Source organism: Rhipicephalus microplus, chromosome 1, assembly GCF_043290135.1.
Source record: "Rhipicephalus microplus isolate Deutch F79 chromosome 1, USDA_Rmic, whole genome shotgun sequence".
Lineage (NCBI taxonomy): Eukaryota > Metazoa > Arthropoda > Arachnida > Ixodida > Ixodidae > Rhipicephalus > Rhipicephalus microplus.
In genome coordinates this window covers 171,398,242-171,419,539 of record NC_134700.1, presented here as the reverse complement: position 1 = coordinate 171,419,539, position 21,298 = coordinate 171,398,242, and the positions used below count along the sequence as shown (strand labels likewise).

The following is a 21,298-nucleotide window of genomic DNA, read 5'->3' as shown; positions in this document are numbered from 1 at the left end:
GGAGCAGCACTGGATGTTGAGCCAAACCGAAGGTTAGAGCACGAGCACACCAACAGTCCTCTTCTTTTTTCACACCATGGCACATACTCGCATTAGCATGGCTAAACCTCATTCCATGCCTGTGGCATTACCCCCCTTCCAAAAAAAAAAGTACCACCCTGACGATAAAGTAATCGCGTACACGCACAAAGACGTATGATGAAGCAGTGTCAGGTGGCTCGGGAGTAGTGTGGCTTCATCCGTGACACATGAACAATGTCGGCCTGCAGGGAACATCGAGATCGCTGAGCTGTGTCTTCAAGCAGAATTTCTTAGTTGACATCTGTGAGGTGCCGTAGTACTCCATAGGGACCGAAGTAGCGGTGAAGCAACTTTTCTGAGCGCCCCTTTGGCGAACGGGGATCCACAGCCACACCAGATCACCAGGTTGGTAAATAACGTGGCGATGACGGGAGTTGTACCTCTGCGAGTCGATGCATTGTTGTTTTCGGATCCGCTCGAGTGCAAGCTGGTGGGCCGCGTCGGCGAGCCGAATAAAGTCGTTTGCATCAGTAGGAATATCGGTCATGTCAGGCAAGAGCATGGCATCCAGCATCGTAATTGCTTCTCGGCTGTGAAGCAACCGGAAGGGAGTGAAGTCTCTGGAACAGCAGTGTTGTAAGCGAACGTTACGTATGGCAAAATTTCATCCCAGTTTTTGTGATCGCGGTCGACGTACATAGATAGCATGTCAGCGAGCGTCTTGTTTAATCTCTCCGTTAGACCATTGGTTTGTGGATGGTATGCGGTCATTTTGCGATGAGCTGTTCCACTAAGTTTCGTGACGTTTTGCATCAATTGAGCTGTAAAGGCTGTTCCACGGTCAGTGATAAGAACTGTTGGCGCTCCATGGCGGAGGACGATGTTGTTGATGAAAAAATACGCAATCTCATTGGCGGTGCCTCGTTGTAGGGCTTTCGTTTCGCAGTACCTCGTTAAACAGTCAGTAGCGTCTATGATGCAGCGGTTGCCATCATGTGACTTCAAGAAGGGCCCAAGCAAGTCCATGCCGATTCGTTCGAACGGTTGTGAGGGGGGTGCAACAGGCTGCAATAAACCAGCAGGGTGCACAGGTGGGGCTTTACGGTGCTGGCAATGATTGCTCGTTTTAACGTAATGCTTGACATCCTGGGCGAGCTTTGGCCAGTAGTAGCGAGTCCAAATCCGGGCAAGGGTACGTGCGAATCCTAGGTGGCCGGAGGAGGGCTCGTCGTGGCAGGCAGATAAAATGTCAGCACGTTGCCCTGGTGGAACGACGAGGAAGTATTCAGTCACATAAGGTTCGAAGTTCTTTTTGTAGACGATGCCGGTGCGGATACAAAATGACCCTGAACGTGCAAATACCGATGGTGGACTCGAGCTGTGACCTTGAAGATATTTGATAAGTTGTCGAATCTCTGAATCATTCCACTGTTGTTGGGCCAAGCCAGATTCACTGACTGCACAAAGAAAATGGCCATCGGTATCATCGTCACTCGATGTCGTCGCGAGGGGAGCACACGAAAGGCAATCAGCATCAATGTGCCTGCGGCCCGACTTGTAGACGACTGTAACCTCAAACTCTTGAAGGCGCAAGCTCCACCTCGCGAGACGCTCTGAAGGGTCCTTGAGATTGGCCAGCCAACAGAGGGCATGATGGTCCGTAACTACTCTGAATGGACGGCCATACAGATACAGTCGGAACTTTGTTATCGCCCAAATAACAGCAAGACATTCCTTCTCCGTGGTCGAGTAGTTAGTTTCCGCAGATGACAGAATGCGACTAGCATAAGCGATGGGACGTTCAGCGCCGTTTTGCCACTGGACGAGCACAGCACCAAGACCGATGTTGCTTGCGTCAGTGTGAAGTTCGGTGGCGCATCTTCATCAAAGTGCCCTAGTAAGGGTTCACTCTGAAGGCACTGTTGGAGCTTGGAAAAAGCGGCTCTCTGCACTGGACCTCACACAAAAGGAGTATCCTCCTTCGTTAAGCGAGTAAGGGGTTCAGCGATGTTGGCGAGCATCCAGACGAGCATCCGGACGAAAGCCATGAAGACCCATGTGCCTGTATGCGCACTCACGGTAGATGTGACCTGGTTCACCACAGTGATAACATACGAGGCCGGTTGTTGGGAGCACGCCATACACTGAATTTCCGTGTAAGAGGTGGGTTGCCATACTGCGGTGGTCCTGAGTAGAATGACGGCGCCGTCTGCAGGGTGGACGGACGGGACGGATAGCCAACAGCCGGTGCAGGAGTACGTACTGCTTCCGCGTACGTTAATAGCGGAGCTTCGGCTGGACGCGGGGCCGTCATGGGTTGGACCTCGGCTGCACGCAGATTCGTCATGGGGTGCACCAGCTGCCGGACCACTTCACGAACGACATCGGTCAGAGCAGCAACATGGGGCGGGGAAGACACCATGTGCAGCTTTTGCAGCTCCTCGCGCACAATACTGCGCACGAGCTCCGTAAGGACTCTTACAGTCGTGACGTCAGGTGTTGGCAGCGCCGACGACACTGACGAAAGACTGCCAGGGAGCTCATACTGATACGAACGCTGCCTTAGCATTCTCTCCATTGTCGTGGCTTCGCGGAGGAAATCCTCTACAGTGCTGGGAGGGTTCCGCACTAGTCCAGCGAACAGCAGCTCTTTCACTTCCCGCATTAGGAGGCGCACCTTCCTCTCTTCCGTCATTGAGGAGTCAGCTCGCCTGAATAGCCGCGACATGTCCTCAACGAACATGGCAACACTCTCGTTCGAACGCTGATTTTGGGGATTGAGGAGCCGTTCCGCTTGCTCCTTTCGGTCAGAGCTTCGGAAGGTATTCCGCAACTGGTTGCAAAACTCTGGCCAGGTTGTCATAGTGGCTTCATGGTTTTCCAACCAAGTGCGTGCAGAGTCCTCGAGATAAAAGTAGACATACCGAAGCTTTCGCTGCTCGTTCCACTCGTTGACGCTGCCGCAACGGTTGTAGTCGTCAAGCCAGTCGTCGACGTCCTCGTAAGGGTCCCCGTGGAATGGCTTCGGGGTTCGCGGGGCGTTGAAGAACCATGGAGGAGGCAGCATTGATGTCTCTTGTTTGCGTTCCCGCACTAGCCATAGTACTGCCGAGTTGTGGAAATGGTCCGAATTCAGGAGGTAGGCCTAGTTGTCGCCTGCTACGCCGTAGGTGAGCTGGTTCTTCTAAGTCGCGACTAGTGTCGAGACCTTGCTGCAGTGCATACAACACTACCCCGCACCTCCCCCAGAAAATGTCACGTGATTACAGAACGACCACAACGTCTGTTCACAGGAGCAGCACTGGACGTCAAGCCCAACGGAACAATAGAGCACGAGCACACCAACGGTCCTCTTCTTTTTTCACACCGAGGCACATACTCGCATTGGCATGGCTAAACATCATTCCATGCCTGTGGCAATATGCACAGCATGAACCAGTGGCAAGCGGTGAGATTTACCTAACTTTTGTGGTGCTTGCCCGTTTAGATGGACCGTGACGACATCATGACACGTCGACAAGACAAGATTTCAAGGTGCTTCGACCCTAAAACACCATTTGAAAGCACATTTGTTTACCTTCACATCGATAGACATAACACTGTAAAGCTAGCGACTGTACCACAAAGAACTTTTAACACAAAAAATAGCAAATGTTTTCCTGAAAAAACAAAATGTAAACTTACTTTTTTACGTTTCCCTAACTTAAACATACAAACTACAGCTAATTTTCCCATTAAGTAGTTACACCCTGATTTTTGTTGGTTTAATGTTTACAGCTGCAGTGAAACTGCTCCTCACCTCGGACCCACATCTTCGAGGGTGAAGATCTTGGCGGCTGTCGGGTAGACGTTGAGGAATGTTGCCAGATTGGCAGCAATGTCCACTGCGTATGTGACACGCTCAAGGAACTTCCACAAAGGCATAAGGCACAGCTCTGAAAACTCCGCCTTTCCCTCGTCCAGGCGTCGTGGCATGGCGTCAAAATCGTTGTCGTCCTGGGACTTGATGGACTGCTCTGCCCTCTCAAAAGTCTGCAATTTTCACACGATCAACAATAAAGCAGTCGCTAATACTACTGAAACACTGCATTCTTGATTAAACGCACAGACATAAGAAAGCAGAGATCAAGTGCGACGCATATGATGGCGGTGTAGGAATTTATTTGTCCACTAAGAAGCCATATTATAATTTTTGAAAATCACTTTTGAGGCATGGCTGTATACAGAGGTTTGGATGCAAGAGTGAAGAGGCTTTCTGTGCGCCCAATACGTGAGGGCTAAAATGCTGCTTTGTGTGGCGGGAGAAAGGAGAGGTGGGTAGGTTCCCGTATGGATCCACCAGTGTTTTTGGCAATGCTGATCATAGTTACGTGCATGAACCAAGTCAGCGGATATGGGACGTTTATAAGCGCAACAGAAACTGTTGAAGATGAGCGATTCTATGGCTGTACACATTTCAGCACAAAACGTCCGGCTATGCACAATTGACAAAAAATCTGTTAGCAAGCACGCCAATAAAAAAATTACTGTAACACGCAATCGGAAAGATGAAGGGCTTAAGGCCGCTGCGTAACTTTTGATAAGACATGGAGGGACGGGCGTACGACGAGGCATACAGAGCCTCGTAATGAACTTCCTCTACTGCTGAGAACTACGGGGTACATCCTGCGCCCTCCATGACCACATCGGCTAGGCCACCTCCCCGTATCATCCCTTGCAAAGCTCACCATAAGCATGGTATCCTCAATTTCCTTCAGGTCCGAGGCATACTTAGGCTGGCAGCTCATGATGTGCTCCACCATGCGACACACCAAGTCGTGGTTCGACCTCTCAAACAGCATGCATATGTCGAAGATCTTGGGAATGTCGAAGATGAAGTTTTCGTAGATGAGGTCCGCAAACTTCTCCCTGTCGATGAAGTTAACCTGCATGCACGCAAAGTTTGGTGCGCACTCTTTGAAATTTCATTCTCAGATTTGACATTTGCTGTGTTCCCTGGGGACATTGTTCTCCCTTATGAACAGTTATGGTTCTGCGATCTACCACTTGCCTACAGTGGCGAGTACCAGTGACTTTCATGAAACAACTTTCGAGGCATGTTTCCCGAAAGGCTAGTTTATCGTAACCACCTTTATCGGTATTTAACCAGCACCCTTTCCAGTTTAGCCCTACGAGATAACTAACATTATAATAAAAATTACCTCAATTAACATTACCAAGCTTGAATTTACCGAGCTTGAAACATTACTTGCATGTTTTATACAGGCAAGAGTCTGATGAAATTCTGCCTGGGCAAGGACAAACACAGTGAAAAAAAGAACACTGACCAAGGTAAAAGGCAAATTTTTTTTTAAAACGAACACTTTTTAAAGGCCATTGTGAACAAGGCATCTGTACAGAAGCTGAAATGCCTTTAAATTTCGGTGCCTTTCGAATTTTCAGCGTTTTCATTTTATTTCACTTGCACATTTTGTGAACATAATTCACCATGCGTTTTTTTCTTCACATGTTGTAATGCCCTTAAATCTAGTGCTATTGTTATTGTTAAGAGAAAAATGAAGACATTATTTTAGTACATTTTTCTTTCATGTTTAATTAAAAAAGAAATTCAATAGATTATACAGCAATTTATAATATACCCATTCATTTTCTTTTTTTCCAGCGGATTACTAATCTGGTACTTGCTAGCATTTTTCAGCTTATTTTTACCCTGACAAGAAAGAGGTAAGAAAATTTTTTCTGCACGATAATAGTCCGAATAAAAAATCTGAAGTTACACGATTCGCGTTAATGTAGCAGTACTGAAATTACAGTTTGAAATTGAAAAATGAAAATAAGCCCTTCAGATTCCCTTATAGTCACTGCATTCTTACATGAAGGCTCACGAAATGTAGGTTTTGAAGAAATACATTGTCAGTACAGCACGAACACCCCAGATGCAATCAGGTACTCAAAAAGAACTCTCAGTGGCTTTTTATAAAATGTCAAGAAGTGTGAGACGTTGAGTTGTGAGAAACATAAGCTCTTAGTGCTTACCTTGGACTCCTTATTCGTGGAAAGGCGGAGGAATGTTCGGAACACCAACTTGTGCAGCCGTTCGTCAGTATCCTGCATTTCCTTAGTGATAGTGTACCGGTGAAGTCCTGTGTACCTGGTTGGCGAAAAACGTGGTTTAAGCTCGGCGACTGCCATCAAGCGTTTACGCAGCCCTGCACAACCGCAATATTCGTTCGATTTACTGCGCATAATGTATTACGCAAACAGATGTTAAACACCAGTTTCTAGTCCAGTTTCAACGACCTGAACTTGACATTATTAGATAAATGAAATCTGATTATCATGTAGTGCACGAAACATTAACATCGCAAAATTTATTTTCGAACCGAGACCAATAGCATTATATACATCACAACATTTGGAAAGCAATTAAAACACGTTCACTGTAATAACCACAGGCAACCCAGAGTGCTGCTTCAATTCTACAAGTAATAGGTATCAAACAATGTAATTCTACTGCATACAATTAATTATTATTAATTCAAGCTCCACAAAGTTGCAACATCAGATAGTTTGAACGTGTTTGCAGGTCCTGGCAGGCATATTAATCAACCAATCAATCATTTTATTTCCTTTTTATTAGGAGGAGTACAGGACTAAAAGCTAAAAAGCTTGACGAAGTCCCGACCCCATTAACATGTATTTAATAGTTAGTAACATGTATTTAATAACATGTTTAGTAGTATAAAAGACTCTCAGTGATTCAGTCCTATTTGGCCGCAACTTGGTTAATTTGCACGATCCTAGGAGCTCCCCAAGCCTGAACCGCGACAAATGTGTGGCACAAAGGAGCACAAACGGCATTCGTGAACAACCAAAATGGTAGCAAGCCTTCAGAAAGTTGTGGCTGCCATTCTCAATCTTACCACAATTGCGTTGGCGACCAGGGCTTCAGCGACTAGGGCGAAATTGTTCCATTCTCAATTTCACTGGTCGCACATGACCTGAGTAAGCGCTCAGATTGTGTAAATAGCGACTGGGTCAAAACTGTGACAAGCAACAGCCTTGTTTTTGCCTCGTGCCTTTCAGAACTCTGTAGCTGCCTTAGAAGTGTGGCAGCTTGGACTAGTTGGTATGGCATGATGATAGTTATAGCGCGAGAACAAAACGACGACACAGAGACAAGAAGGACTTGTGTCCTTCGTGTCCTTCTTGTCTCTGTGTCGTCGATTTATTCTCGCGCTATAACTATCGTCTGTAGCAGCCATTTGTGATTGTACATTAGCGAATGTACAATCACAAAGTAGCTGCCCATACAATGTTTCCAATCTCGTTTCGTCTATGGCTGTGGAATGCACGTAAGCCTTATGAACTGCATGGATGCTATGACCATGTTTAAGCGATCACAGTTTTGTCCACAATGGATGTGGAACTGAGCAGTTTCGTTTTGACTTTTGGCAATGCACGCACAATGTCACAAAACTCAAACACGGAGGAAATTGTTGAAAAGCTTTAGCCGCAGTTGCCTGCTGGCATGAAATTCACTTGCTACAATGTGATAGACAAACGACGAGCTGCCAGTCATTTCCCTGGTGAAAAAATGTATTGTCATGTGCACATGGTGGCATCTGTATGTAATAAGGGATGGCTTTGCAGCATGTTTTGGCTGAAGACATGGGAGTTTCGAGCCACGGTCACGTTATGAACAAAGTCACAAACGACGAAAATCGGGGCATTTACGCTGCTCTTATGAAAAATAAGCACTACATTTACATACTCAACAAGCAAATAAATATGCACTAATGTAACAGACACTTGTTCATTGTTTTCTCAATACTTTCTGAACAATTTGAGATTTGGTTCATTAGGGTATTTCTTCCGGTACCATAAAATCTATAATAACAATTTTTACAGTATGTAGTTAAAATAGCATGCCTCAGAAAGACTAGTTCACTGTTATTTTTTCAGTTGCTTAACTTTGTCAGCTTGCCTCCTATCATGCCTGAGAAAACTTAGGTGCTAGGCTTCAAGTCTCGAAGCAGTACAAATTAACACAAAAGCGATCTTTGGCAATGTCAATGCAAGCCAGTGTGCAAGTGATAGAGTGACAGCCAAAGAAAAATGAGTGGGCAAACCCTGGAGATGACTATCAACAGATTTTGCATCTCAAGGCAGGCCTGTGCCCAACAAGCCAGCGCTGCCACTGTTCTTGCGGCCGCGGGCATGTGCACGAATGTGCCCAAACCCTCCTTCCTCCAAACTAAAAACAAAATAAGAAAATGAGTTTTGCCTTGCCAGTGGGCCCCGCTTTTTGTTAGCATCACATGTAAGGCCGCACTGCATATGAAGGGCGCTTTACGGAATAGTTTTCCACAATATCCACGTCATTCGGCCTTCGTTTTCGACACCGTGCGCATGTGCATAGCTTCACTGCGTGCGCATGGTGTGGCCTCCGATGACGTTCAGCATTGCTTTTTTTTTCTTTAATTGCAGACAACCATGTTGTTACTACCGAGAGGGTGTCAGATTAGGCACTAGTGGAAATTCTTTGAGACCACGATGACAACGGCAGATCTTCGGAGGTCGACTTGTCATGTGCTTCCGTCCTGCGCCACGCTGCAAGTTGACGGGACTGCAGCTTTCGCGATTAGCCAGTTAACTCTGGCAATAAAATGACGGTGCGTTGAATGCAATACAGTGAATGTAATGCAATGAATGCGATGGCAACAAATTGTAATGTTATACGAAGTAAGGCTGGCAGCCAACTCTTTTAGATCCGATATCGTGGAACTCCTACAAAATTCTGGTGAAATCATGCCACTCGAAGGAGAAGTGCTCTTTTTATGCAGTCCGTTCGCATTGAAAGCACACTGATGCTTGCTGAGATAGCACGCACGGCAGAAATCGCGACAATGCCATTCAAAACGAAGTTCGCTGCAGCTACTGGAGTGACCCCCCCTTGCTTTTTTTTTTTTTTCTCGCTCATTCAAGACAGGTGGTTTTCTTTCTCTTTAAACATACGACGGCAGTTCTAACACGCAGAGAGATATCATTATATACGCCCTCCAGGTAATAGAGATGGGCTGCCTCATTTGGACTTGTTACAGAACATGGCGGCGATGGCAAAAACACCCCGAGAGTGTCTATATATTTGCTTTCGCAATAATAAAGCAGTTTTTTACCGCTAAATAAGTGTTTTGGGTTAGCCCTGCCTTCAGTTCTCCTGTTGTATAATTTGTGCATTTATTTTCCGAATTTCGGTACTGAACGTGCATATAATGAAAGTTTTTTTATAACAAATTTTTCTGAGAATCAGTCAATTTATTTATATCCAGGTTTATCTGTAAAGCAATATCAAGTTTACAGGGCATAAGAAGGTATGAAAAGGCATACTTTGGTGCAAGCCGCAGGTATGACTCAAGCAGCTGGTGGAAACCGTCGTCGTACCTGGCATGAGACCAGAACCTAGAGGCATAGCACATGTTGTTAATATGCACACACAACACCCTATATCTATACACTACATTTTTTAACTAATTTGATTATTTATTTATTTATCTTCACATATGATTCAGCACACTTTCCTCTTATTCTTATTCAGAAGATAGCCTCACTATGCAAGGTAATGGAGGGGTGGGACCTTCTATTAATACCTAAAAACCAAAAAAATTAACATTTACATATCAGCAGATGGTAGGCAGTCGCATAAAACATTGAAATATGAGTGTTAATTGTGCTTTGTAATCAACAAAAATATTCCGGATGCAAAATACAAAGTTTGTGTACATGATTACATAGCATAGATAAAAAATACAAAACGCAGTGTTTTACATATGTAGCAAGTCAACTATGAAGCTATGGTATCACAATATTTTTGAAGTTTATTTTTTAAGGTATTCCGACACAAAAGTGAAGCAAAATCGGTGTGCTTCACATGATTCATCTTCAATTTGGCCAACAAAAAATAATATTCTTTGAGTCTTGCAGAGGTGAGACGTGGGAGCTGATTTAGAGTAACCAGGTATTAATAAGCCATTGGGTTAATTCATAGTAAATGCCACCCAAAGCAGGAGGTAAAAGAAAGAACAAAAGAACAGCATGCAGGCATGGACAGAACAGTGAGATGGTATTATCAAGAATACCAAAAAACTAAGCAAACACACGACAGAATGATGCATACACACACCCAGCATCAAACACGCACAGCGCTCACTTATGACTAATTTATTCATAGCGCGAAGGTTGGAACATATACATGGGGCATATGCGCACATTATTAACATCATAGAAGGCCAACAGCACACACTATCAAGACATACAGTTTATCCTCTCACAGCCTAGAACCGATAAACTGGGATTCACTTGCGAACAAAGATGGTAAAAGAGTGCTTACACAGTGATCCTTATTTTTTTTCAATGAAAAAGGCGTCTAACACTTCACGTGCAGTTTTTCTTGCACTTAAGCTTACAATCTTCGTATCAGAGAAGAGGTACGAGAGGTTCTTTGTGAAATGTTCTACGGGGAGTCATGTACTCAATACCCTTATCCTGCGGCAAGGTGAACATTGGCTATACCGAAAGATGTATTAATTACCACTTAAAGGAACACGCCCCAAAATTAGCAAAATGAGATGAAAAGTATGCGCACCTAGTAGCGCATGCCATTTTGTGTGGTTGCGGTGCACGATTCTCTGAGAAAAAAATTCTAGGCAGAAGCGCAAGAAAAAGTGCACGTGAAGTGTTAGAGGCCTTTTTCATAAAAAAAAAAAAAAAAAAGAATCACTGTGTGAGTGCCCCTTCGCTAGCTTTGTTCCCAAGTGAATTCCAGTTTATAGGTTTGAGGCTGTGAAAGGAAAAACTGCATGTCTTGATGATGTATGCTGTTGGCCTTCTATGATGTTAATGCGCACATGTGCCTCATGTATAGAGTCGAACACAGTTATATCAAACCCACATATATCGAATTTTCAGGTATATCGAACTAGCAAGTTATCCCTTGAAATTCCTTAGTAAAAGTATAGCAATTCACACATTTATATTGAACGGTATTTTTACCCACCTTCAGATCTATTGAATGCCACGCGAGCTTGAAGGTGCGCTTCAACACTCCCCACCCGCGATCTCCGCGGCAGCATGGCTCTGCACACGAGTTGGACAGCGCGCTCTGGCACTCGCAGCGCCCAAAGACCTGCTCGCAGCACGCCACCGCCAGAACCCGAAACGCTCGAAAAAGGGTAAGGGCGAGAAGGCTCAGACTGCACAACCTTCAACTTCCTTTTTTTAACACTTTTTTTTCCTTTCTCTTTCTCATGCTTTCTCCACGTACCCTTCAGCTCGGAGAGCAGGAACGAAGCAGCCGATGTCCTCCTCCTTTTGCCTTTTATTTTATTTTTTGTTGCTGTTTTGCAAGTTTTGATCAGCCAACCACAGCTCACGCCTTTTTCTGTTGCCCTCGCAGGTGGCCATCGCCTCGCGAGCACTTTGTTGCTTCCGCTGTTGCGTCGCCTACGTATCACCGCATGTGCAGCATTTTTCTTTTGCGTGTGTAGTGTGCAAAGCCGCTGCGGACTCCTTGAATTGTCGACTTCTCGTGTAGCTATGGTCAGCGTCAAGAAGCACGAGACCTTTGACTTTGCGACAAAGTTGAGGGCTATTCAGCGTGTTGAGGCGGGCGAGAAATGTTCGACCGTCGCAGACGACTTCGGGATATTACGGAGCACTCTAGAGTACCTTGTGGAAAAACAAGGCAGATATCAAGGCAAAGGCGGCAGAGCAGCAAACGCCGGGAGCCAGTCATGTGTGCGCTTCTGCCCACGGGAATGTATAAAAGGCACTCTATGCCTGGTTTTTAGAAGTGTGCGCGAAGAACATTCCGGTGGACGGCCCGATGCTGATTGCCAAGGCCAAAGGTTTGCCACTGCACTTGGTGAAACAACTTCGCCGACAACACCGATTGGCTTCACCGATTTAAGCAGCACTACAACATCGTTGGCCAAACCATTTCTGTCGAAAGCAAAGCTGTCAGCAGCCAGGAAATCCAGCAGTGGATAATGAAGGAGTGGTTGGAAATCTCCGCGAAGTTTTCTCGCGCGGAGATCTTCAATGCCTGGCGAGACATGAAGACGGACACAGTGGTCAACTGCTTCTGCAAGGCAGGCTTCGAGATGGCGGAACTTGCGGAAACTGGTGAAGACGGCTTCGACGAGCGCATAGACAATACGTTTCGCGAGTTGTCGTCTTCATCGTGGCAGCAGTTCTACACGAAATGTCCGCGAACGACTTTGTAGAAGCGGACTGCAATATCCAGGCTGACAGCTCCTGTGACGAGGAGGATCGTCCGGACGAGGCGCTGGCTACATGAGCATACTCTGCCACTAAAGTGGCGGCAGCGTTTGACAACATTCGCCGTTGTATCGGCCGCATGGAGGGAACTAGGCTGTCGCACCTGGACAGCCTTGATAAGATTGAGACTAGCGTCCTCAACATTTCGAAAACGAAGAAGCAGGCGAAGATTCGTGATTTTTTTTCATGTAAATAAATCATTATGCTGCAGTGTGTGTGTGGAATCAGTTATCATCCTTGAATGCGCCTATTGTAAGTGAGGATCCGCTACAGGTAAGCTCTCGGGGCCTCTATTTTTTTATATCGAATTTTTCATATATCGAACTAATTTGCGATACCCTTCTAGTTCGATATATCCGTATTCGACTGTATGTTCAAACCTTCGTGCTATGAATAAATCAGTTAGAAGTGAGCGCTGTGCTTGTTTGATGCCTAGGTGCGTATGTGCGACAATGTGTCGTGTGTTTGTGCTCAAGTTCGTTTTTTGATATGTTCTACCAACTAGCCCAACAACGAATTTTTTAAAGGTATTTTCAAGAAATAAATGCATTAAGTCTCATTTACATTTATAATATTATGGTGTCTCTAGAAGTTGCTAGGCGCTCAACAATACTTAATAAAAAGACGGCAACAATCAAGTGCTAGCCAACAGCGACTCAGAGAAGTTTAGTGAAGGGTATGCATAAAGGTAAATTGCCACTATCCCTCAAGAGAAAGGTATATCACAGCTGTATCTTGCCGGTACTTAGCTACGGAGCAGAAACCTGGAGACTTACAAAGAGGGTTCAGCTTAAATTGAGGACGACGCAGCGAGCAATGGAAAGAAAAATGGTAGGTGTAACCTTAAGCAACAAGAAGAGAGCAGAGTGGATTAGGGAACAAACGGGGGTTAAGGATATCATAGCTGAAATCAAGAAGAAGAAATGGACATGGGCCGGGCATGTAGCGCGTGGACAGGATAACTGCTGGTCGTTAAGGGTAACTAACTGGATTCCCAGAAAAGGAAAGCGGGTTAGAGGGAGACAGAAGGTTAGGTGGGCTGATGAGATTAAGAAGTTTGTAGGTATAAATTGGCAGCAGTAAGCACAGGACCGGGTTAACCGGCGGAACATGGGAGAGGCCTTTGTCCTGCAGTGGACGTAGTCAGGCTGATGATGATGATGATGATGCATAAACTATCATAACTACAAACATCCCACAACAAGAGTAAAATGCTCACTCTTGTCGTTTGTGTTTCATACTTTGCATTCATATTTTTAATTATATAATCTTATCCTTTAGTAAACAGCAATTAAACCACGAATAAACTTTTAATCTGGGTCAGCTAGTACGACAGCAGGAAATAGTGAAAGACAGCACGAAATATGTGCAGAACAAGTACCAAATTTAAACAAGTGTCACTACTCTTGAAATGTTAAATCTATACCATGAAAAATAGGAAAAAGGAATGATAAAAGGTACAGCACATTCACACAATTAAGCGCAAGAAGTAGCACAAGGGTGGCTAAAAAAAACCATTAAAATATTTCTCCAGCTGCGACACAAAGCTACGAAAGCTTTTCCTGACAAACACGACATCATTCACTTCTTTTCTCTGAGAATGTTCTAGTACTGCTATTTCCCTACTCACCGATTGTGCGGTATCCGAAGCATCTTCGTCAGGTCTTCCTCAATGTATGCCATGCGATCCAACCACTCGTCGATCGCTGCACTGTATTTTTCGGCCAGACCTTGCGTCTCACCAGCACATATGGACATCAGCTCATCGAAGCTAAAGATCATTCGCGGAGGTCTGTACTTGAGCCAGTAGACTGGTTCCACGAAACCTTTACTCTGAGGAGAATAATACAAAATATTTTTCTACGTGAAATGCCACGCTCAACAAAAGCTAACATTTTCACACAAAGCAAGCATTCGAAGATCTAACAGCAAATTAAATGTGCATGGGAGGATGAACAACGCTGCAAGTTTCATTCAAACATCTTGCTAGCTTCAGTGTGTGCAGCAAAGAGATTACAGGGGCTAGTAGTTACATACTGACTATAAGCAACTGTTGATGTTGACTGTGTGCACTGAATGACAGCATTACATAAATAAAATTCAGACTGAAACACGGACTTTGCAAATTGCCTGCTAGCATGCATCTGTCAGAGTTGGATTTGCAATACTTCCAATTTAGCACACACTCATCCACTAGTTAATGCAATTTTCCAATTCTTGTTAAGCTGCATAGCTTAACTTTTCAATAAACATACGAAGTCCATATATATTTCAATGACTCTGAATACAACAAATTGTCAAAAATATAAAATAAAAGCTAACATTTTCCATCTGTATTAGCACATAACAAATAGAGAGCTATAATGAATATAAAACATATTTTTATGTTCCATGCAATTTGGTTGCATCTAACTTAAAATTGCATGGACTTGTTTTTTCAACTCAGTGATATTTACTTTTCCGCTTTATAATTACACAAGGCTATTCACAAAACCATGCATAATTTCATTTAAAAACCACATGGTTTTATTGCACATAATTAAATTCATTATCTTTTGGATTTCTGCAACACCAAAGCCACAATCTGATTACAGGGTAAGCTGAAGTGGCTCGTGCAGGTCAGCTACTAACCTCCCTGTCCTTTCTCCTCCTATCCTCCTTTTCCTCGAGGTCAGCTGCACTTAGTGTGCTCGTAGATATGAGTAAATAGGTAAGAAATTTTACACTGCGTTCGCACAATTCCTAGAAGTTGTGACAGTGTGCTCAATGACAATGCAACAACCACTAAGGCTACGAAACTGATGTACGTTGCGGGCTCATATAGGTTGGTATGCCATCTAAAATTTCAAGATTTCACGATAAGCTAAAATACAATACAAGACAATAGTTCATCAAAATTTTTAAAAATGTTCACATCACACAGCACCGTATCTTCAAAAACAAAAAAGACACAATCTAACACACACATGTCCTCTTCACTGAGACATACCAAAGCTGGAACTTGGATTGGCTGGCCATGCTTATCCACAACTTGCATAAGCCTGTCATGCAGAGGTTGTAAATTAGATCCCTGAAATACAAAATAAAACAAATTTTGTAAAACAAGAATAAAGCTGCCATGAGAGCTGCCACAACGCATGTGGCTGCTTTTTTTTTTGTCTGGTGGGGGCAAGGCTTGTTTGAAAGAAAGCCTTTTCATGGCAAATAGAAAGAAAGTTGCCTGGGCATACAGAGGTGCTTAATTATAAGAAGAAAATGAGTACAAAGCGCAATGCAGCACAAGAGGCAAGTTAATCAGTGATGGAAAGCAAATTTTGACACTGTAGTAAAGCTAGTGTGTGCGCACCAGAAAGAATAGTTTCCTAGCAAATAATCTCCACCAGAAAAGTCCCATACAATTATTAGTAACGGTAAAATGAGTCACAAAAAGAAAAGTGGGGAAAGGGGAGGGGAAATGCTAGAGAACTACTCGTGCACTTACGCATGTGCAGCAAAAAAAAATTGTACGCTTTCTCTGTTGAACTTCTCACACTCTGTCTTAACAAATCTGCGAGAAGAATGGGAGCCAATTTATAGCAAGAAATTTTAAACAAAGAAGACACACATTTGGGAAAATAATTTTATTGGACAACAAGGAAATAAAACATGGATGCTTCTTCGACAAAAAAGAGGCAGAACGTTAGCATTCAATTCAGCGAACAATTTTAAAGAATGTCATTGTCAATAATACTGATAGATTGATATGTGGGGTTCAACGTCACAAAACCACGATATGATTATGAGAGACGCCGTAGTGGAGGGCTCCAAAAATTTTGACCACCTGGGGTTCTTTAACGTGCACCCAAATCTGAGCATACAGGCCTACACCATTTCCGCCTTGATCGGAAATGCAGCCGCCGCAGCTGGGATTCAATAGTATTACCATATAGTAAAGGCCAATGCAAAAGAAAACAAATGAACATGTAGCCTGGAGAGCAGTTCACACTTCAGTTTTTAAGCATTGCAGTTTCTTCATAAACACAGCGATAACTTCTCTGACATTGGCTTGCATCCAGTGAATGAACATTAGAGCCTGACCATCAAGCCACTCCTCAGCCGTACAGTTTTTCAAATACATTTTCACTCTTTTCAGTGTCGAGAAGCTGCGCTCTTAGCAGCTGTACTCACTGGGAGCGTTAACAATATGTTGAGGAGTGTGTGAATCTTCAGGAAGAGGGCTTTGCCGCATTCATCTAAATCATCTGTCACAAAGCGGTGAAATTCGTCCTTCTATGCACCGGTTTCAATAACAACGTGAGCCGGCGCTTGAACCGGCCCCGTCGCAGCCGCCACGTAAAAGGAAGGCAGAGATTCGGATGGATGGATTGAATTGATGTGGCTGTACCCTTTAGATCGGGCGGAGGCTAACGCCACCAAGCCGTAATACTTAGTGAACCAAAAACTAGATTTATTTTTTTCCTTTAAATAGTGATGTTGAGGATTCGTACTTTGCAGTGAAGGCTTTAATTTACACCTGCGCCTTAACTTTAGCCACAAATCAGACGACCTCCTTCTAGTTAATTCTATCCACTTGAAGTCTATTTTGCGCTCTCTGGCTCTAAACCCCAGTGCTTTGAAAAACTCAGCGCCATCATCCTTAACTATAGGGTGAAGCCCTTTACCGAACATTATCAAGTGTTTGGCAGTGTCTTCCTCCTCTCCACATGCACTGCATACCGTGTCTACCCCTTCGTATTTGGCACGATATGTCTTGGTTCGCAATACTCCCGTCCTGGCCTCAAACAGTAGAGAACTACCTCGAGTATTATCATAGATCCTTTCCTTGGAAGTTTCCTGCTTAAAGTTCGATAGATCTCTAGTGCAGACTTCTTAATCATGCCAATTTTCCACATGTCCAAAGACAGCAAACTGCCTACCTGATGCTAACATCTCCAGCACTAGAATAACATAAAAAAAAAACAACTCATTGACTGACAAGACGCGTCTGTACATGCTCACTCGATAAAATTACGTTGAAAAGTTTTCGGTATTACATGAACATGCTTTAAAGCGTGATGAGCTGAATTTTATACTAAACATACTGTTGTTCTGTTATTGGCATGACATCAAGTAAAATCGACGTGCAATTTGTAAATCCGAAACAACGCCACATGACTAGCGTAACGAAACGGATGATTCAATTTACGTTGGACTCAAAGGCCAAATAAGCCAATAAGTCACAGCTGACTACTGCCAACAAAATCACTGTACTATGAGCCAAAAGTAAGCCGAAACACTACATGTGACAGCCGGTAACTGGAGATTCCTCACACTGACAAACAACGAACAAAAAATTGAGCACATCAAAGTACAGCATATTGTCACATGTGAATAAACGGGAGACGATTGGTCACGTAAATCGGTACATCACGATAACGAGCATTGAAACTTGATTCATACGGTACCAGTGCATCTTTTTTGCTGTCAGCTGCCATGTTTGCAATTTTCTTCTTGATGATGATATGGATAAAGCTTCCGCTAAAATAATAGGAACGCAAAAAAAAAAAACATTTAAGCTGTACTTTTACCACCATTGGTGACAAATTAAAACAACTATTACATAAATTAACAAAGTTAAGGTATTATTACACGAACCAGCATCATGTTGCATTTACAAATTGTCATACGAAAAGCTAAAAAGCGAGCAGGTTATGTTGCTCTAGCTTTTTTTTATTTTTATTTTATATTCAAACAAAAATTTATAATGGTATGATGTCAATTGGGTGAAAAACATTTATTGTACTCTTTTATTATTCATGTAGGTTGCTTTGTTGGTTATCAAAATTCATTCATCGGAAATGTAAACAAAGTCGTGGTCATGTCAAAGGTCAACAAACTCTTTGGTCATATCATCAACTCTTGGCACAACTCATCATAGAGGCAACGCACAAAGGAGGCGTTGATAGAGGCCACAACAACCAGGCCAGCAGGCGAAGTACGATAGGAGGGAAAGTTGAAATTACCCAGTGTGGTTGCGGACCGCGTTAGGTCTGTCGTGCCTGAAGAAGCCCTGTGCGCCGTAAAGAGGCTGCCTGCTCGAGTGTTTCAAAGCTTGACCGTGTTTTCTGATTAAAGGCGCCTGCTTGAACCCGAGGTCCCCATGTTCGACGAACTGGTCGGTACGGTTCCCAAGCTCGCGAGCCTTCCGCTGAACGTGCCTCTCTCCGTGTGGATGTCCAACTTTGTGAGTCCCACCAAATTCTGGTTACGGCTTGTCGACGACAAGAATCCGTACATAAGGCGCTTCGTGCGGGGCTGCGAGACACACCTGTACGGCGTCGAAATAGGCCAGTACTGCGTGGTCGACACCAGGCCCTCTGTAGCCGACCTGGCACGCGCCGTGGTCACCGACGTGTTTCGCGAAACGGGGGACTTACATCTGTCGGCTGAAGTTTTCCTCATCGATCATGGTCACACGCTTGTCCTGGGTATGGACAGGCTGTTCCCTTTCGCCGAAGTAGATGCCACTATACCGCGCGTTGCCATCCCGTGCAGTCTTCACCGCGTTGCGACCCGTACCCGACACCTGCCCAAGTTTCACCTACCGCCGGAATCTAAACTGGAGGCCGTATTCGTCGGGGTCTCGGATATGGGCACGTACCAGACGAGGCTGTTCATTCGGCGAAAGCAGGTGGACGGCACCCTCGCTAAATTTGACGTTGCCAGAGAGTTCATTGAAGCGGAAGAAATGACCGATATATCGTACCTTCGGCCGTAGTCATACCCGCGATAATTTAGTGGAACAGTGCATGTACCTGATGAAATGAAGTACTGGACTCTTAACTCTGCTGCGAGATACGCGAGTTGGTAGCTAAATTTGAAGTTGACAGACGGGAAACCGACTACATGCTTTAAATATATCTTGTGATATCCAGTCGTTTTATAACTTCAGAACTTGAAAAAAAAAAAAGTGTCAGCAGTTATAAATGTTTACACTGATTGTAACTTACAGTAGACACGTGTGAAGGGAAAGTGTGAAATGTTTTAAGTGCTTATAAAATGCCAAAGGTTCTATTTCTGAAAGTTGTTAATCAATCAAGCTATTGTTGTTTGAGTTTTGTTGGTTCAATGTATTTTGTATGTATGTGTATTTAAATATCAGTGTGAAAAAGTGAAGGGTTATGCTGGGAAAATGCAATAGCCGTTCTGTGCAATAAGTATCTTATGTGATGTGTCAGAGGTTATGTGGAGTGCAATGCACTCTGAAATGGACTGTTATGTAGATTATGCGGGCTGAATGAACATACTTTGTATTCTGATTCTGTAGCTGGAAAAGACAGCATTTCAATAGCATGTTATTATATGGTTGTGTAGAATGCTATCTATTCTGAAATAAAACGCCATGATAATGTTTTTTGCCTGAGTAAGTGTATCATTATGTGTAGCTAAGAAGTGACAGCACTTGTGTAGCATAATGTTATAATTGTGTCAAATGAAGCCTATTGTAAAACACAACACTACATAACTACTCTATCATTCACTACAGCCTAAGCTTGGCATATCTGTGCTTACACACTGTACCTGTATAAATCACTCCCTTCATTATCATCATCAGCCTGACTACTCCCACTGTAGGGCAAAGGCCTCTCCCATGATCCGCCAATCAACCCAGTCTTGTGCTTTCCGTTGCCACTTTGTACCTGCGAACTTCTTATTCTCATCGGCCTACCTAACTTTCTGTCTCCCCTTCTTGCGTTTGGCTTCTCTGGGAATCCAGTCAGTTACCCTTAACGACCACCCGTTATCCTGCCTATGTGCTACGTGCCCAGCCCATGTCCATTTATTCTTCTTGATTTTAACTATGATCTCTTTAATCCCGGTTTGTTCCTTGACCCACTCTGCTCTGTTCTTGTTTGTTAAGGTTACACATATCATTTTCCTTTTCGTCCCTCGTTGCCTCGTCCTCAATTTAAGCTGAAGCCTCTTTGTAAGCCTCCAGGTTTCTGCTCTGTAGGTAAGTACTGACAAGATACAGCTGTTATATACCTTCCTCTTGAGGGTTAGTGGCAGATTACCATTAATGATTTGTGAATGCTTGCCGAGTGTGATCCACCCCATCCTTATTTTTCTAGTTATTTCACTCTCATGGTTCAGCTCTGCAGTTACAATTTGCCCTAAGTATACATATTCTTTTACAACTTCCACCATCTCTCCTACAATGGCAAAGTTCTGTTTTCTGTCAAGACTGTTGCACATTACTTTAGTTTTCTCCATAATTAATTTCAGATCTACTTTTCTGCTTTCAGTGTCCAGTCACCAGCAAATTGCAGGTTACTAAGATACTCCTCATTAACTCTCATCCCTAACTCTTCCCAATCTAGGTTCCTGAAAACCTCCTGTAAACACGCAGTGAATAGCATTGGAGAGATCATGTCTCCCTGCCTTACACCCTTCTTTACTGGGATTCTGTCTCTTTCATTATGGAGAACTATGGTGGCTGTGGATCCACTGTAGATTTCTTCCAGTATGCTTATGTAGGGTTCTTCGATGTCCTGATTACGTAGTGCCTGCATTACTGCTGATGTCTCGACCGAGTCAGACGCCTTCTCGTAATCTATAAAGGCTATGTATAGAAGTTGGTTGTATTCCATGCATTTCTCTATTGCCTGATTGATAGTATGAATATGGTCTATTGTGCAGTAGCCTGTACGAAATCCTGCTTGGCCCTATGTTTGATTGAACTCTAATGTCGCCTTAATTTTATTAGCTATCAATTTTGTAAGTTGTTCCTAGAAAACGCACAGTGAGCTGGTCGGCCTGTAATTTTCAAGTCCTTGACCTCTTCTTTCTTATAGATTAAAATGATATTAGCGTTCTTCCAAAATTTTGGTACCCTTTCCGTCAAGAGACATTCCGTGTATAAGGTTGGCAGTTTTTTTAACACAATTTATTCGCCATC

General features: G+C 43.8%; 2 protein-coding genes across 4 annotated transcripts in view; one reads left to right on the top strand and one right to left on the bottom strand.

The window, feature by feature from the left end:
* LOC119178675 (activating signal cointegrator 1 complex subunit 2) overlaps positions 1-21,298 on the bottom strand; it is a 215,401-nt gene that overhangs the window by 42,112 nt on the left and 151,991 nt on the right. For 2 of the 3 annotated variants that reach the window (XM_075888142.1, XM_075888137.1), the window contains exons 2-7: positions 15,350-15,430; positions 13,991-14,193; positions 9,412-9,483; positions 6,058-6,172; positions 4,749-4,946; positions 3,821-4,053 (exon numbers count right to left, since the gene is read on the bottom strand). In XM_075888142.1, the coding sequence (XP_075744257.1) occupies positions 3,821-4,053; positions 4,749-4,946; positions 6,058-6,172; positions 9,412-9,483; positions 13,991-14,193; positions 15,350-15,430 (902 nt within the window). Of the gene's footprint in view, positions 1-3,820; positions 4,054-4,748; positions 4,947-6,057; positions 6,173-9,411; positions 9,484-13,990; positions 14,194-15,349; positions 15,431-17,804; positions 17,924-21,298 lie in introns of those variants that run through there. The other variant, XM_037429909.2, reaches the window with a different exon arrangement.
* LOC119178676 (uncharacterized) lies at positions 18,117-19,753 on the top strand. Its single transcript, XM_037429910.2, has one exon. It carries the CDS (start codon positions 18,500-18,502, stop codon positions 19,115-19,117), a length of 618 nt encoding a protein of 205 aa, XP_037285807.2. The 5' UTR covers positions 18,117-18,499; the 3' UTR covers positions 19,118-19,753.